The 18,625-nt window shown below is 33.7% G+C and overlaps 1 protein-coding gene across 1 annotated transcript in view; it reads right to left on the reverse strand.

The window, feature by feature from the left end:
- Window positions 1–736: 736 nt before the first annotated feature.
- The window catches only part of LOC134274161 (uncharacterized), a 48,428-nt gene continuing 30,539 nt past the window's right edge, over window positions 737–18,625 (reverse strand). The window contains exons 3-6 of the mRNA XM_062756416.1: window positions 14,920–15,417; window positions 11,409–11,506; window positions 1,982–3,187; window positions 737–1,631 (exon numbers count right to left, since the gene is read on the reverse strand). Coding sequence (XP_062612400.1) covers window positions 945–1,631; window positions 1,982–3,187; window positions 11,409–11,506; window positions 14,920–15,417 — 2,489 coding nt within the window. The 3' untranslated portion in view covers window positions 737–944. The remainder of the gene's footprint in view (window positions 1,632–1,981; window positions 3,188–11,408; window positions 11,507–14,919; window positions 15,418–18,625) is intronic.

Below are 18,625 nucleotides of genomic sequence, written 5' to 3' on the forward strand. Positions count from 1 at the left end.
CTGCAGCTAGAATTGCAGCATCTGAAACCTTGTCTGATACAATGACACAACAACACATCAGAAGCATCTTGCATGCATTTCTGACTAATGTAGGGCTTCCTGGGACCCCAGGCTTCGTTTAGGTGAGCTACAATAAAATATCTTTAAAAGTTTGTTAGTACGAAAATTAATATTGCTGCTATTATAGAAAAAATAACCCGCTTTCGCTGTTTAATATGCATTTTTTCTGCAATAGCTACAACATTAATTCCTGTGAAAACAAAGAAAGCACATGATTTTTATAAGTTAAAAGTTCAAGATGCTGAAAATGTTAAAATGTTACCATAATGCACGACAGACGATGAAAACTGAAAGCAATTGTCTACTTGTGTGACTCAGGTAACTTAATTAAAGTTAAAATTAAAACAGAAGGATATGGAGATAACGCACAGTATTTAATATCAAAGTCCATAAAACAATACATAACAGGAGCAGAACAAACACAGACCTCTAAAACATCAGAAGTGGGATCAAGTGCCATGGAGGAATGAGCATCTCCTGTCGACTGGTCAAACAGACTGAAGAATGAAAAATTCTAATAAAATCATGAAAACTTAGATATTTAATAAGTTGCCATTAAAATATTGTCAAAACACCTCCATATCTTGAAAATGGTTCAACAAAATTTTGCTCAAGTATAGTCAACATTTAAACCAGTTGTCCTTGCAACATGTGTTAATGCATCAAAACAAAATACTTGAATGAAAACTCATTTTAACAGTGGTTCAAAAACAGTTATCTTAAATTACAACAACCCCATGTCCTGTATATTGTAAAAAAAAATCGTATCGACATTATTTTAATTACATGAATCATATCCAATATGTAAAATCAATCTGTTTAGACTGTAAATTTGATATAGTTTCACTTTGAATATTGTACAAAGAATTCTGAAGTTAAGAAGTTCAATTTGCTGCATCTTTCCTTTCAGGCTTCAATATGTTTTTGATTTCATGCACTTCTGACACGACGTCTTGCACATTTGACATAAGTGTCTTCACCATTTCATACTGACTTTCCATTTTAACCTTTTCTATAATAGCGTCTTCATCTTCTTCTTTTAAGGTAAGTTTTTTAATCAAATTAAGATTATCTGAATACTTCTTCTTTGTGAAGTTTTCCAATCTTTGGCAGATATCTGACATCATCAACCACGTGTCATCGAATTCTGTCTGAGGGGTGGAGGCTGAGCTCACGTGTGCAGTCAAAGAGTTTCGGATTATCCTGATTCGCTCCACATCATCACCCACCCTTATCTCTCCTGCTGTAGGCAAACTGTTTCCTCCCCATTTTCCTTTTGTTGGCTTAGGGATCTTTGAGCAAATGTTCCTGATCAACATATAGATTAATGAAATATCAAAATTCATATATCCAGAGTTTATAGCTCTTTTCAAGAGATCTTCTTGATCTGAGCGTAATGTTTTATAAATTGATGATGTCTTTACTTTGTTGTAAAGAAGGGAAGGGTGTATTTCCCACTCAAGCACATCTCGATATGCTTGATTTAACACGTCGTTTGTTGCCATTCCGAGTTTTGCGAATCTAGATCGGTCTGCCAGAAGTTGTCCAGTGCTGGAATTTTTCGCCTCTTTCTGAAAAAAATGAACCTGAATTTATTAAGCAAACTTAAAATAAAATTTTAGGTCTTTACAAAGAGAAAAAAAAAGCTCCCAAATAAAATAAATAAATTTTATCATAAAGATATAAATTAACATAGATCAGATGACGTCGTAATTGTTTTTGTTTTAAAATATGTTAAATTTAATGCTATTCAGATAATATTATTGAGCTTAAAAGAATGAGAAACAAAATTTTCTTAAAGGCCTGTCACGAATATACAAATGAACAGATAAGGTGATTCTTTCATGCGTGCTCTGATACTAGTAAACTATTTGTTCGTGAAGGCTGGTGGGAGGGGGTATAATGGTAGAAAGAGGATTACCTTTTCCCAGAAACTAAGAGTCCTTGGTACATTTATCACATGTTTCTCTTGAATTCGACACTTGCATTGTGTTTCTTCAGCCTTAATTTTGGAGAGCTCACTAGCAAGGGTAAACGATATATCTTTCTCATTACAAATAATGTTTTGACATTTGAATCCTCTATGGAATATTTTTTCCATAAGAAATATTTCCGTCAATTTTCCTAAGGCCTGTTCAATGCAGTCTCCAATTTCATTTGATACGTCTTTGTCTACCGCTAAGCGGCTGTGACGTAGCACTTGCAACTGAATATCATCGTTACAAATGCCTACAACAACAGTGTGTTCTTTGTGATCAAACACTGCCGCTGTTTGATAAAGACATAAATCTCCTTCATTATCATCGTCTTTAGCAACACTCCATCCAAGAGAACTTATGCAAAATGCTACCAGTCTGTAGAACACAAACATGGCAAAGGAAGTGAATCGGAAGCACAAAATGGATGAGCATTCCCACATTTCCTCGCAAAAGTCAGCTTTAAACTGTTTTTTGTTCATACTTGGGACATACCATGTCATGTTACCGGAAGTCTCCAAAGATACAAGCATTTGAAGCTTCTCCATGTAAGACATAATTTCAATTTTGTGTTCCAGGTATGAAGGTTCATCTTTCCACAGTGCATCTACCACTTTGTCTTTGAGTTCCCCCGTTTTGTTGAAGGATTTCCATTCTTTGATTAATCTCCTTTTACAATCTTTATTGATGTGGTTTTCATCAGCGATTATCTTACTGAAAGCATTAGCAAACCACTGAATGTCCAGTATTGCATGTTCCCTTAATTTCCCTTCTTTGAAATACAAAAGAAGCCCATTATCATGGAAACACTTCAAAAACTTAGACATTTCCTCATCACTTTTAATTTGGTATTCTTCAGGAAGGGATGAGTTGAGCCTTCTTATTTCATCAAGGGACAAAACCTTCCAGCCTCCTTCATATAATAATTGTTCCATAAGAGCCCACGAAGAAGGCATTTCAATTTTTGTATTGACCTCATCGGCAAATAGTTGGACTACAGACTTTTTAATTGATTCCAGCGTTTCCGTTGTTTTCTCATTAAGTTCCAATAGACCCACAGAGTATTCCCGATCATTCAGAGACTCACTTAACCAATCTCTGTCCTCGTCTGGTACAGCTTTCCAAAACTCCTCAAAATACTTCTCTATTTCCTGAAAAGGATAACAAAATAATTGAGTGTTAAGGTGACATCAAAAGTATGTTAGAATGATGAGCATTCCTTATTAATAACACTTATGCATGTATGACATGGTATGACTTTAACTAACTCAGAAACAGACTTATTTTTAAAAGGTGAAATCACCAAAATGTGCATGGCTAGACGCACCAGGTACAGTTTAAGAGGTTTCAAAGTTACTGTTGGCAAACCAATTGTGCAGGATCGTTCACGAAATTGTGTGACGGTTAGTGTAACTGGAGAGATCGTGCATGCATCGGATTCAATCGTTTGTTGTCTTAATTGTGCATGATGGTGCTGTTACAATCATTTTTAAAGGAATGTAAAATGTAAATTTTTTTTGCATGTTTTCTTTTCTTTTTGTTATCTCTTCTTTTCTTTTTCAATATAATATTTTCTTTTCAATCAATACAACAGAATTCAATTATAGGCTTATATACGAGGGGTTATCAAAAAGTTCGTGGACTAAGGCTATAAAATTAGTAGTATGTAGTTTGTACTTTCAAAATTTATAAGGGACATAGAGCAACAAAAAATAAAGAAATATTGAAAATTTTATTTAGCTTGATTCGTTCATTTTTTGCTAAAATATGATAAAATAAAAAAGACATTATATGGTAACCTGGCGCCGTCGCCGTTTAGTTTCATGACATCCCACAAAGTCATTGTTTTTCAATGTCCACTTCATCTACCTTATACATTTAATTTGATGAGATTCCCTGGAGTTGATTAAGGACTTAAACCCGTCTTGTTTTTATGACTTTACAATGTCAAGAACAGTGGCTTTAAATGCATGTAATACTGCAAATGGATTGATACATTGGGAGAGATCCTCGCTCGATTGTGCCAGAATATTTTGCTTTTGGGAGTTTAATATCTACAACATATGAGCAACGTCATTTCACACCTTGACTAAGAATCGACATTAACTGTGCATCCCTTTTTCCTCTGAACCTCTTTTGCGTTAAAAAACAAGTACTCTGCATGCATTTAATTTCTCCATAGCTAGTTTAAACATTTCCTAGGTCTATACCACTTTTTTCAGGGCCAAAACTTTAAAGAATGTTGGAAAATGAAACCCCTCCCCCTTTTGACATCATTTTCAAGGACTTATTTGTTTAGACACTTCATGTCAAATTCACAATAAATTAAAATAGAACTTTCAGAATGAATTGAAAACTTGATATTTTATAAAGCAATAGTGTCCCAACATATACCTGTATTAATAAGATTGTTCATATCAAAAGAGTTTTTCTTAGTTATGCTTCGGTAAAAAAAAAAAACGCCGTATTCGAGCTTGTGCCGCCTGGACATACCATAGCTTACGAAAACATTACTGATTTATTTAAAAATTAAATTTATGATCTGCGGTTTATTCTATAGATAGAAAAGATTATGCTAACCAGATATTTAAAAATTCATTGATATACCTATAGCGGTTTTAATTTTATGGCGCCAGTCCACGAACTTTTTGATAACCCCTAGTACATGAGATGATAACAGTGTTTAGGCCATACCAATTTCAAATGACGATATAGTTCGTCGGATTCGCCGCTTCTATTTTTAACAAATCCAAATTATAATATTATAAAAATAAAATTCGCGCCCGCATCCAAAAATATCCGAATACAATTTTTTTTTTTACACAAAACGCATTTGTATGACAGATGCGCGGGATTTAGTTAGTTTTCTTGTACTTTGAAGCAGTCTGTGAAGTTTTGCAAGATGCCTTTGTAACTGTTCGTATGTACCAGGGGTGAGCAATTAGCATCTCCAAACACCCTGGACTACCATTTTGGGGGATCGGGCTAGTTGTTTTCGGTGAGGAGGCAGGCCCTAGCCCATCGGGCTAGGAAAAAATATGACTATAAGTACACTCGCAATACATGACAAGCACAATCGGTATTTTCACTTAATTTTTCTTATATAAATTTCCAAACTAGTTAAAATTTTCCAGACAACATGCTCCTATTGTCAATAAATCTCCATAATCTTATCTGTTTTATAGTTCTATCTGACTTATTTACTTCCAAAAACGATCGTTTTTTCCTTATCCGAATTTCCTCTATTCTTCTATTTATGGTAATTTATACATGCAGATATCTCATTAAATTATTTACGGTCACCCAATTAACTGAAAGATAGGTGTTTTGTGACTCACATAAAAAATAATTCCAGTGAATTTAATGATTTAAGATGAAAACAAAATGAATTTGATCGTATTCTAAATGAGTTAGGGCAATGATCAGAAAAATTAAGGGAAGATAATTTATTTATTTAAATTAATTTTCGTATTCTAAATGAGTTAGGGCAATGATCAGAAAAAGGATGATAATTTATTTATTTAAATTAATTTTAATTTTTTTCATAATAATTTATGCATGATTAATATTGACAGTTAAAACTTTTAACTTTAATTTTTTTTTTTAAAAAGATTGGCCTCAGTACCCTGACTAATTTCTTCTCAGCATTAATATTTAATTTAATTTTTGCCCCTCTATTTGCATGGGTTAACTTTTTACTTGGGGCTAGTAACTTGAAAGCTGCCACTAGCCAATGGGAAAGTACTTGATTTTTTTTTTAATTGCATACCCCTGTGTACTATAGTTAAAAACATTGGGTACAAAGTACATGTAGTTGCACACACAGCAATATATATGGAATCAGAGGGGATGTTTGAAGCTTTGTTTTATGAAACGATAAAGAGAACATCATCAACATATGAAAAATACAGTACACACAAGATTAAGGAAATATTGACAATATTTGTTCAATTAATATTAAATAAAATTCAAAAAGCAATGCAACTGAATTGTGATTTCAAAACCTGACATGACCTTAACAATCTGCAAAGAATTAAACAGAAAATTTGTAAAAATGAAACTATGTCAAAATTGCAATGTTACAAGAAACAAAAGAAAGACAAGTTTTCACGTCTTTTGAGTGTATTGAAAATGTATTCTTGTCCAGAAAAATAATAGAAAAAAGAAAAGAACTTAGAAATTTTTGCCACTAATATTAATTATATTCGCTCGCCTCATAATTTTGAAACCTGAAATAAAAAAAATAATATTTGTAAAATATTTTCGCTCGCTCGCCTCACTTTTTATTTTTGAAAATCCGAAGAACTATGTTACAAATTGGTATGGCCTTACTGTAGTTCTGAATTCCCTTTATATCAGATTTTCAAATAAATGAAGTGTTGAATTTACAAATGCACAAATTAAGGTAAGGAAATATTTTTTTACATGCCAACCCCCCCCCCCCCCCAAAAAAAAAACAAAACAAAACAAAACAAAACAAAACAAACAAACAAACAAAAACTTTGATATAATTATTTTCAATCTTCTCTACTCTGATGTGCCGAAATTTACTCTGAGGTTTTCTTATAAGACAACTTTAAATTACATAAATTTAATTTTTTTTTTCATTTTATATAACCACTAATTCTTACATCCTTTATGTTTTTCATTGGAATAAATTGCTCAATTATTTTTAAGCTATTCTTTTTTCAAGAAATTCTACATAATACCATCATCTTTAGCAAATTTGGTAGTGAACATCCCAAAATGAATTACCCATACAAGTTTCGAAAAGGCTTTGTAGTTACGAAAAAATCAAAAAATTCTAAAAACTTTAAAATGGTCACTGATTGGGTCAAAGAGAGTCAGATTTAGATCAGATAGATATTTGTTAGAGTACATTCCTAAATTCATTGTTTACAGACAAGTTGATAGACAATCATGCCATGAATTCTGTGTTTGTGCATGCCTAGCAGAAACAAAGTTAGAAAAGCTTTTTTAGCATAAAGGTAAAAGTCACAAGGTCATTGACCTTGAAATCATTTGGTAGCACTTAATTAGTGGAGTAAGCATACCAAATATGAAGTTTCCATCACCAATTGTTAAAGTTATGGTAAAGGTTTGAAAAAAGCTATTTTTATTATAAATTGAACAAAGTCAAGGTCACCAGGTCACTGAAGTCCATTGATCAACTTTTAACATTTGATACCACAATAACTTAACTTACTGGAAATTTTGTCAGTGGAGGTAGGAAACGTCTGTTGGATAGGGACAAATGTGCAACGATAATTGTAGAATTTTTAAGGACAGATAAAATTAAGTAAAATATCCATGTTTAGCTTAAACAATTGCTGAACCATCTTAATTAATTTTTGAGAGGAGTTTATCCTAGATCACTTTGTTACATTTCAATGACATTTTTAACTATGCGGGCTCTTCTCATTAAATTTTCATTAAAAATCGTAACAATTTAAAGCTGATAAAATAATATTTCCTTATTTGACAGCCTTCTGTTTGAAATTCAATTCTTGGCAATGCATTGTACATTCAGCATGAAATTTTTCAAATCATTCGATTTTCACTTTTCAGTGCTACAAGTCACACTTACTTTTAGGTTGCTAAATGGCGACCTAAAATTCTTTTTTGGTCGCCATTTCAGAATTTCTGGTCGCCATAACCAAATTTTTCACTCGCCATGATTAAAACATGTAAATAACACCATTAAAACAATGAACTAACTTCCACATCTGTTATGTTTTTATTAAATCAAAGATTAATAATTACTGTGACTAGAAATCTTTTGCTGGTTGAAGGATAAATTTTTATTAAATACAACCACCCTTTGTATAGTACATGTACACAGACGAACACAAGTAATCTGATCCTAGAATTAGAGTTTAATCTAAATAAAATAAAACTTTGACAGTTGTTTATCATGTTTACCTGTTTACTTACAACTACGTATCTTAACCGTAACTCAGTCGTTATCAATGCCACCAAAACACTTAATTGTGATAAGCAAGCCATTGACCAAATGCTCACATAACAAAGTCAGGGAAACTCTAGAAAGTTTACGATGTTTGGATGCCATTCTCTCAGAAACGTTTCTGGTTCTATCTAACTTTACTATTACAGCATGCTGTCATAACATTATGTGTTCTAAGTCTATAGACGCTTTTTAAAATGTGTTAAAGTATTTATCTTCAAACGTTGTCTTGATAGAGAATCTTAAAAACGTAAATATTAATCCCGATCATTAAAAGATGGACGTTGCCAGCACAAATTTTCTCAGTCGCAAAAATGCGACTTGGTTTTAATTTCTAGTCGCAAATCCAATTTTTGGGTCGCAAATGCGACCGTTTTAGTCGCAACTTGGAGCACTGCTTTTGTAAACTATATATGCCATGTGCAACAGTAATGTCATGAGATTCAAGCTTTATTGACTCTCCCGCAAAAGAGCAGTAGTAAGTTAGGTAACTGCGAAGTACGAAGGACTAACAAAAAGTTCGTGGACTAGCGCCAAGAAATTAAAACTGCCTTAGGTACATAAATGAATTTATAAATATCTAGTTATCATCATCTTTTCTATCTATTAAAAAAATCACAAATCATAAATTTTATTTTTTAATGAATAAGTAATGTGTTTGTAAGCAGTGGTATGTGCATGCGGCGCAACCTCGAAACTGACGTTTTTTCGACCTAAGTGTTACTAAGAAAAACTATTGTGATATGAAGATTTGACATCCAAAAATCCTGTTAATTCAGGAATGTGTTTGGACACTATGGTTCCATAAAATCTTAAATGTTTACCTCATTCTTGAATTTTTATGAAATGTTATCGTAAATTTTACATGAAGTATCCAAACAAATGTTGCCTTGAAAATGACGTACGTCAAAAGGAGGGGCGGGTTTCCTTTCCCAACATTCTATTAAGTTTTGCCACTGAAAATAAAGTGCTGCGCCACAGCACGATACACCCGTCAAAAAAATACAATTTTCTTGAACAGTTTAGGTGCAAGAAAATCACATCAACCTTGATTCTAAGATACCGATGATTTTTCCATTCCTTAAATCTTTATCCATCCCCTGTGATGTAGGCATCAATTATTATAATAAATATTACATCACTGATAGATTTCTGTGCTGGTTTTGTTAGACCTTGTCAAATGCCCATCATCAAATTAGTCTTAACAACTTAATCTATACCAAATTAATTTTGAAAAGAAAAGGCTGGCCATCAAATGACATATGTTATAAACTGACCAGCAGTTCTTCTGTCTAATCCCCAAAGGGTGAGCGACTGAGACAGCTAGCCTTCCTACGTTGAACTCATTAATTAATCTTTAACTGGATGCTTGTCTACTCATTACTACCAAGAGATGAATGGGTCTGCACTATCCATTATAATTTTTTTTTTAAAACATACAAAATATTCAAAGATTTTTTTGGTTGAGATTAAATGTCCGACAGGTTTTTAATATGTAATTCATATGGACATGCTGATTCCACCCCATAAAATGAAATTAGTTTTTAAATTAATAATATTACATAATATCAGATTAGTCTATAATTATGCAATATCAAATTAGTTTTAATTACTTTTCATCAAATTCATTTTAAAACTTAAGCTAGTCAACAAGAGCTATTTTTAATCAAACAGGCTTACCAATTTGCCCAATACTCAAGGGATATAGATAACACCAATGCTCTGTCAGTAAGCTCCTTGCACTCAAAACCCATTAATTTCTCTCTAATTTGACATGCAATTTTCTGCTATCAAAATTCTTCTTGACCAGTGCTTGATAATTACACTCATGGGAGAGTTAGGATTTCCCTGACATACATTATACTTGTTATAGATTGCTGTCAAGTATATGCTTAAAAAAAATAAGTATTTTCTTAATTTAACACTTTTTTAATAAGGACAGTGAAATACTCTTACATTATTTGGGATGTGTAAATGAATAGTAAAAAGACAAATTTAAAAAAAAAAATTCACTTAAATTAAAGGTAACAGTGACCTTGAAATAGGTCGCGACATACCTTTTTCCTAAGATGCATAAACTGGCCAAGTTTGATGATTGTAGGTCTTATGGTTTTCTAGTTATTGGCCGGAAAGGATTTTTCCATATTTGGCTATAACTTCTTAATTAAAGGTCAGAGCGACCTACTTTTTGTGCGCGACACACCTTCTACCCAAGACGCATAAGATGACAAAGTTTGATAATCCTAGGCCTAGTAGTATTAAAGTTATGAGCCGGAAACAAAAAAGCTAACAGACGGACGGACACGAAGCCTATAACATAATACGTCCCGTCTTAAGACGGGTGTATAAAAACTGGTATACACCTAGGAAATGTTTAAACTGGCTAAGGAGAAATAATATGCATCCAGATTCCTTGTTTTTTACTGCCAAAATAGATGCAGAGAGAAAAGGAATGCACATTTTATGTCAATTTGTAGTCAAGGTGTGAAAAATCAATCACGTCAAAAAATGACATTGATCATGTTTTGCAGATTTTAAACTCCAAAACGCAAAATATGCTGGCACAATCAAGCAAGGATTTCCGCCATTGTATAAATTCATTTGCAATAGTATATGCATTGAAAGCCGATGTTCATGGCATTGTTAAGTCATATAAACAAAACTGATTGAAGTCCTAGCTCAGCTCCAGGGAATATCATCAAAATAAGTGTACGAGGTAGAAGAAACAAACATTGAAAAAAAAAACGTTGTCGGACGTCATAAAACTTAAAAGGCAACGGCGCTGAGTGATGATGTAATGTCGTTTTTATTTTATAATAATTTGGGAAATAATAATCATATCAAGCTAAAATTTTCAACATTTCTTTATTGTTTGTTTTTTTATGCTCCATATAAATTTTGTAAGCTCAAACTACAAAGTACTGATTTTATAGCCTCAGTCCATGAACTTTTTGATAACCCCTAGTACTCACGATATTACATAAAAGTGGAGTATGCTAACAAAACATGAATTCTCTATCTCATAAAGTTCAAAAGTTATAGCACAGGTTCAAAAAGACATATTCAGCATAAGGTCAAAGTCAAGGTCATTTGAAAGAGCGTATTTAGTTGAATATTCATATCAAATTAGAAATATGAAGTTTCTACCTCTCGCAATTTATAAATAATGGAAAAGGCTGAAGTTGACAACAGTCAGACACAGACAAACATACAGGAAAAAATATTATGCGGCCTCAAGCTATGGATGTGGACACATAAAAACTCTCTTTTTAAAAACAACCCTGCCTTGTCTTGAAATTTGCACAAAAAAAAATATGGAGATATAAAAATTGATAATGAAAAGAAAAATGATTTCACAAGTGCTTTCAGATCACATGAAATAAAATTATGATAGCCTAAATACTTACATCTCTAGATTTTCTTTCTGTATGTGTAACAACAAGAAGCAAAGGTGCCTTTTTGCCTCCAAATGTCTTGATTGAGGTTATCCAAAACTTCAGGTAATCTACAAGAAAACGACTTCATTATAATTAGGAACTAGTGTTTCTCTGATGAGACTGAAGCTCTACTGGTGTGTACTCAGTGTACCTGAGAAAAGTTTACTTGTATACCAAGTCTTATTGAAATGCAAAAAGGGGGAGGATTTTAAAGAGATTTAAAGAGATTTTTTCAAAGAAGAATGAACAATAAAATGATGTGACAAATTGGATAGCTTTTGTACACTTCAGATACTTTGAATTTATTCAACGCCTGTTTCAGTAAAAGAGAGCATGTGTCACATTTTTTTTAAGCAGAACACATTTTCCTGTTGAGATTTGAAGGAAAGAAAACCAGCAGTCTCTGATAAGTCTGGAGCTCTACTGTTGAGTTCCTAAACGACAGGAGTTCAGACTTCAGGCTTTTACTGTTTATTAAATGACGAAAACACAATACATTAGTACATTGTATATTGACATTTTGCCTTCTTTCTACTAAATAAATTGTAATTGTGTACTTGAATTACCTATCTTACTATGTGATAATAACTGTCAAAACAAAATAAATGTTAATCTTTTAATTATTCTGGTAGTTTGTATAATGTATTTCTTTTAAAGAAGTGCAATATGTTCTCATAGCTTATTTTAATACAACAGTAAAAAATCAGATTTATTTAAAAAGAAGTCAAATTAGCCAGTTTAACTAACAAGAGGCCCATGGGCCTCATCGCTCACCTGAGTAGCTTTGACCATGGTGTTTGTTTCTTTTTAACAGATATTCCCCTTTTTAAAAACCTATTACGATTCCAAATTATGGCCCCTTCCTACCTCAGGGGTCATGAATTGAATAATTTAGAATCTACACTACCCCAGAATGCTTTCACATAAGATTAAGCTTTTCTGGCCAAGTTGATCTTGAGAAAAGGATTTTTAAAGAAATTTTGTATATATTTCAATGTGAAACTTGGACTCCTTACTATCGTCCCATCCAACCCTGGGGGTCAGAATTTGTACAATTTAGAATCTACACTACCCCCAGAATCCTTTCTCATACGTTTTAGCTTTTCTGGCCCAGTGGTTCTTTAGAAGAATTTTTTTTAAATCCTATATATTTCTATATAAAACTTTGATTCCCTATTGTAATCCCGCCCTACTCCTGGGGGTAATTATTTTTAAGATTTAGAATCTACACTATCCCAAAATGCTTCCACATAAGTTTCTGCTTTTCTGGCACAGTGGTTCTTGAGAAGAAGATTATTTTTCAAGAACCCACCTTAGTTTTGTATTTTCTTAATAATATCCCATTGGAAGAGGACCCAGCCCTTCATTTTAATAATTTCAAATTCCCTTCACCCAAGAATGCTTTGTACCAAGTTTGGTTAAAATTGGCTCAGCCGTTCTTGACTAGAAGTTAAAAACGTGAAAAGTTGACAAACAGACAGAACATGAGGCCCATGGGCCACATCACTCACCTGAGTAACTTTTGTGATGCAGTTCTTTACCAAATTTTCCCTCTTTTTATATCTATTGTGGTCCCTTACCCCCCCCCCCCTCTTTCTGTCTTGATTTTAATAATTTAGAATCTACACTACCCAATGATGCTTCCACCTAAGTTTCAGCTTTCCTGGCCCTCTGGTTCTTGACAAGAAGATTTTTCCTTTATATTTCTATAAAAATCGGATTCCCTAGTGTGACCCCGCCCTACCTTGGTGGTCATGATTTTAACAAATTAAAATCTGCACTACCCCAGGATGATTTCACATATGTTTCAGCTATCCTCGCCCACTGGTTCTTAAGAAGATTTTAAAAGATTGTTCCTATGTATTTCAGTCTATGTAAAACTTGAATTTCCTACTGTGACCCCGTCCTACCCCGGGGGGTCAGGATTTTTACAATTAAGATTCTACACTACCCAAAGATGCCTTCACATAAGTTTTAGCTTTTCTGGCCAAAAAGTTCTTGAGAAGAAGATATTTAAAGATTTTTCCTATATATTTCTTTGTAAAACTTGGATTTCCTATTGTGGCCCCTCCCTAATCCCAGAGAAATGATTTTTACAATTTAGATTCTTCACTACCCCAAGATACTTCCAAATTAGTTTCAGCTTTTCTGGCCCACTGGTTCTTGAGAAGTAGATTTTTTAATTTCCCATATATTTCTATGTAAAACTTTGATATGCCACTTTGACCCCACCCTACCCCCTGGGGTCATGATGTGAACAAACTTCAATCTATCTACACTACATGTACCTGAGGATGATTGCACATGAGTTTCATAAATGATTTCTCCTATATATTTCTATGTAAAACGTGGATTCCCTATTGTGGCCCCGCCCTTACCCACGGGTATCATGATTTTTACAATTTAGTATCTTCTCTACCCCAGGATGCTACCATATTATTTTAAGCTTTTCCGGCCCCCTGGTTCTTGAGAAGAAGATTTTTTAAGATTTTTCCTATATATTTCTATGTAAAACTTGGATTTCCTATTGTGGCCCCGCCATACTCCAGGGGGTCATGATTTTTACAATTTAGAATCTACACTATCCCAGGATGCTTCTACATAAGTTTCAGCTTTTCTGGCCCACTGGTTCTTGAGAAGAAGATTTTAAAAGATTTTTCCTATATATTTCTATGTAAACTTGGATTTCCTATTGTAACCCGCCCTACCCCCAGGGGTCATGATTTTAAAATTTAAAATCTACACTACGCAAGGATGCTTCCGTATATGTTTCAGCTTTTCTGGCCTAATGGTTCTCGAGAAGAAGACTTTTGAAAGATTTTCCTATATATTTCTATGTAAAATTTGGATTTCCTATTGTGGCCCCGCCCTACCCCCGGGGGTCATGATTTGAACAATTTAGAATCTACACTACCCAAGGATGCTTCAAATAAGTTTCAGCTTTCCTCGTCCAGAGGTTCTTACGAAGAAGATTTTTTAATGATCCTACCCTATTTTTGTCTTTTCTTGATTATCTCCCCTTGGAAGGGGACCTGGCCCTTTATTTTAACAATTTAAACTACCCATCCCCCAAGGATGCTTTGCACCTAGTTTGGTTAAAATTAGTCTAGTGGTTCTTGAGAAGAAGTTGAAAATGTGAAAAGTTTACAGACAGACGAACGGACGGACTACGGACAAAATGTGGTCAGAAAAGCTCACTTGAGCCTTCGGCTCAGGTGCACTAAAAATAGACGGACAGATGTACGACAGACAAAAATTGATCAGAAAAGCTTACTTGAGCCTTCTGCTCAGGTGAGATTAAAAGTGTATATTTCAATAGAAAATTTATTATGTATAGCAAACCAATGTATTTGAACCCTTGTTTAATCATTTTAATGGATCACTAATTTCCAACTGCCTCAAGATATGTACGAGAATTATTTTTTTTATCTAGCAAAGAGTTTACCCGATAGAATTCTATGATTGTTTAAACAACTTTTACCTTTGTAAGTCCACACTGAGAAGATTGATCCTTCTTGGTTATCTTTCTCTTTACTGACAACATCCTCAAACTTCTTAGTCATGTCCAACACAAGGATAAAGAAAGCCTTTGGTGTGACGTAAATCTGGTGACAGGCATAATATGCTAATTGACCAGCAAAATCAAGCATGCTGACAGTTGGTAATTTTTCTTTTTCAGACAAAATATTCTGAAAAATTTCATCTTTTACCACTGCTTGTGCTTCTGAAGAGAGAACAGCCGCCATTTTCTCTATAGTGCATTCTTCTTCTGGGTCTTCATTTGGCAAACTTTGTATTTCTACATTCTCTTCTTCCTTTTCTTCTCGGCTATAAATTACTTCCGTGCCTTTATTTATATTTTTCTGTTCCAAATTGTCTTTATTATCATCAGAACTGTCAACTCCACTGCTGGTGTCTGGTTTCAAATCTGCGGAGTGTATTCTTATGAATGTCCTTAATGCCGAGTCCTCATCAGCAACTATTAAATAAAAAAATAATTTCCCGTTTGTAAACACATTTAATTTCAACATTTTTTTTTTATTAGGAAAACATGAGGCCCATGGGGCTGGAGTATGATTTAAGGTGGGTCCGTACTTTTAGAATTTTCTGTAAAACTGATATTTTTTTTTATTTAAATACCTTCAATAAGTCTTAAACTAACTAAAACACCCATAAAAAGGTCAATTCTCTTACAACATGTCCCAGAGCACATGCCTCTAACAAGAGGCCCAGGGGCCACATCGCTCACCTGAGCAATTGGCTAGGAAAAAGCACATATCAGATCAGAACTGAAAGTTTACTGGGTGTTGGGGGGGGGGGGGGGGGGAGGGAGCTTGAACTTCAACTCTCCAGGGGGTCTTGATATGAACAAACTTGAATTTACACTACCTGACAATGATTCCACATGAGTTTCATCTTTCCTGGCCCAGTTGTTCTTGAGAAAAAGATTTTTAAAGATTTCTCCTATACAGATGACTCTCAATCTCTCGAAGTTCAAGGGACTGCAAGAAAAGTTTGAGAGATCGAAGGGTTCGAGAGATAGAAAGTAAATAAAATCCGGAATTTTCAGTTCCGATCATCGAAGTTCTAATTTTATAGATACTGGGAGTATTTGTAAATAAAGTCATTGCACATTTTCTATGTATTTTACAGGTAATATTTACTTGATATCAACAACAATGATCGTACTTCGACTAAATAAAACCAATTCCTAAAGTTTCAATTCTTATTTGATCTTATTTAATGATTACATGAAATCCGAATTGCAATTGTCGGTTTGACTATTTCGCGGCTTGATCGGGTCCTTCACCTGTTCACCAATGTTCACAAGATTTTTCTTAATCGGTATTTAGTCCTTCAGAAAAGAATTTCTTGTGCAATATTTGCCAAACCTACTGGGATTATGTCGACTCTAATAAAAGTTAATAGTCTATGGGAACTAATCGATTTGAATATAAATTATTTTCTAAAAATTATCGTCTCCTTTTCAACATGTTCAAGTCAAAATAAGTACTGAATTTAAAAACAATTTATAATTTACCAATAATAATCAATTAATTATATCAATACACGGACTACCCACAGGTGAAGTGTCATCTATGTAAACACCCAATTAACACCTCAATGCCAAGCCCCAGGAGTTCACTGTTTTCCAGGTGAGATGAGGCTGCATCAATTTTACGCTTGATTGGCCTGTATACACACGCAATCAAAACTTCGAGATATAGAGAGTAAGCCACATGCGTTCACTGTTTTCCAGGTAAGTTCAGGCTGCATCAATTTTACGCTTGATTGGCTTGTATACACCCGCAATCAAAACTTCGAGAGATAGAGAGTAAAATTCAATGAAATATGTGTAACGGGACCCATGTTTTGGTTCGAGAGATAGAGAACTTCGAGAGATAGAAGTTCGAGAGATCAGGAGTAAATTTGCTTAGTTATATAGAGAAAAAAACGGGACCGAAGGTTCACTTCGAGAGATCGAGAACTTCGAGAGATCAGAGCTCGAGCCATCGAGAGTCACCTGTATATTCCTATGTAAAACTTTGATCGGCCATTTTGGCCCCACCCTACCCCGGGGGTCATGATTTGAACAAACTTGAATCTACACTATCTGAGGATGATTCCACATGAGTTTCATCTTTCCTGGCCCAATGGTTCTTGAGAAGAAGATTTTTAAAGATTTTTCCTATATATTCCTAGTATGTAAAACTTTGATCGGCCATGTTGGCCCCACCCTACCCCCAGGGGTCATGATTTGAACAAACTTGAATCTACACTACCTGAAGATGATTCTACATGAGTTTCATCTTTCCTGGCCCAATGGTTCTTGAGAAGAAGAATTTTTAATAATGCCATTATTAAGGTCTTCCGTCTTCACGGAAGACCTTATAGTGATTCTATTGTTTCTTATTATTATTATTATTATTATTCTTATTTTTTTGACTTTCTAATTTTGTGCACGCGATTTCTCGAAGACTACTGGATGAAATTACATGAAATTTCCAGGACAGATGTGTTATAACATGAATTTAGTATATCTGAGAGAAAATATAGAAACTCTCGTTCGGTGCCAAGTTACGGTCAATTCTCTGAAATTAAAATGACATTTTGTCCACGATTAAACTCAAAAACGGTAAAAGATATCAACATGAGACTTTCAGGGATTATAGATCGTGATATGTACTATCCAGGACGCGACTTTTTGTGAGTCGTCGGTACTTCCTGTCGTTAGGAGAAGCGAATTGAAAAAATCGGATTTTCTAACTTTTTTGTTTTTAAAAATTTTTTATTTATTTTTGGAATATTAATAGAGACCCTTCTATTGATGCTTACTATATAAGTTAAATGAAAAAAAGGGGGAAACAAAATACTATAACAAACTACTTACAAAACATATGTTTTGAAAGTGTTTTGATAGTATAGCAAATCACATGCAAATGAGCTAACAAAACACTATAACAAGTTACTTTGAAAACACTGTAACAAACTACTAACAAAACGCTGTAACAAAATACTTACGAAACACTCTAACAAACTACTAACAAAACACTGTGTTTTGATAGTATTCCATTAGTATAGAAAATCACAAGCAAATGAGGCTAACAAAACACTCTAACAAAATACTAACAAAGCATAAGTAACAAATCATCAATAAACCACTAAATTTGAATTTTTAAAATTATAATTAGCAAATTCACAAGTCTTTGAAAACATCTAAACACAGTCTCATATTGAAACATTATAAACATCTTGTTTCACAGTATTTTGAATTCCAGGTTTGACATTATTGTTCAATAGACAATAGCACACCATTCCAACATTAAAAAACACCAAGTTCGATTCATGATCACTCTCTTATATCAATCATTCTCTGCAGTGAAATCCTTTGGTGTAAGAGATATAATTCTCAATCCATTGACCATTTCTCCATTCACATACATTTTCACAGAATTTTCAAGTATAATTATAATTCATTTAACCCAGTGCTTAAAACTGATCTAAGCTGGGTAGTATATGGATTAAAGGTCGATCAATCTTAAAATGAACAAAAACCCAATAAAAACAGGCCATATACACATCCACATTCACAGATTGAAGGTTTACCTGGTAACTGTAGTCCAGTTTAAAAGAACTTTATGTCATGCAATAAATAAATACCTCTGTTATATCCAGATTCATCCTGA

Source organism: Saccostrea cucullata, unplaced genomic scaffold, assembly GCF_032062105.1.
Source record: "Saccostrea cucullata isolate Sc308-1 unplaced genomic scaffold, CSIRO_AGI_Scuc_v1 ctg1281, whole genome shotgun sequence".
In the NCBI taxonomy this organism is placed as follows: Eukaryota; Metazoa; Mollusca; class Bivalvia; order Ostreida; family Ostreidae; genus Saccostrea; species Saccostrea cuccullata.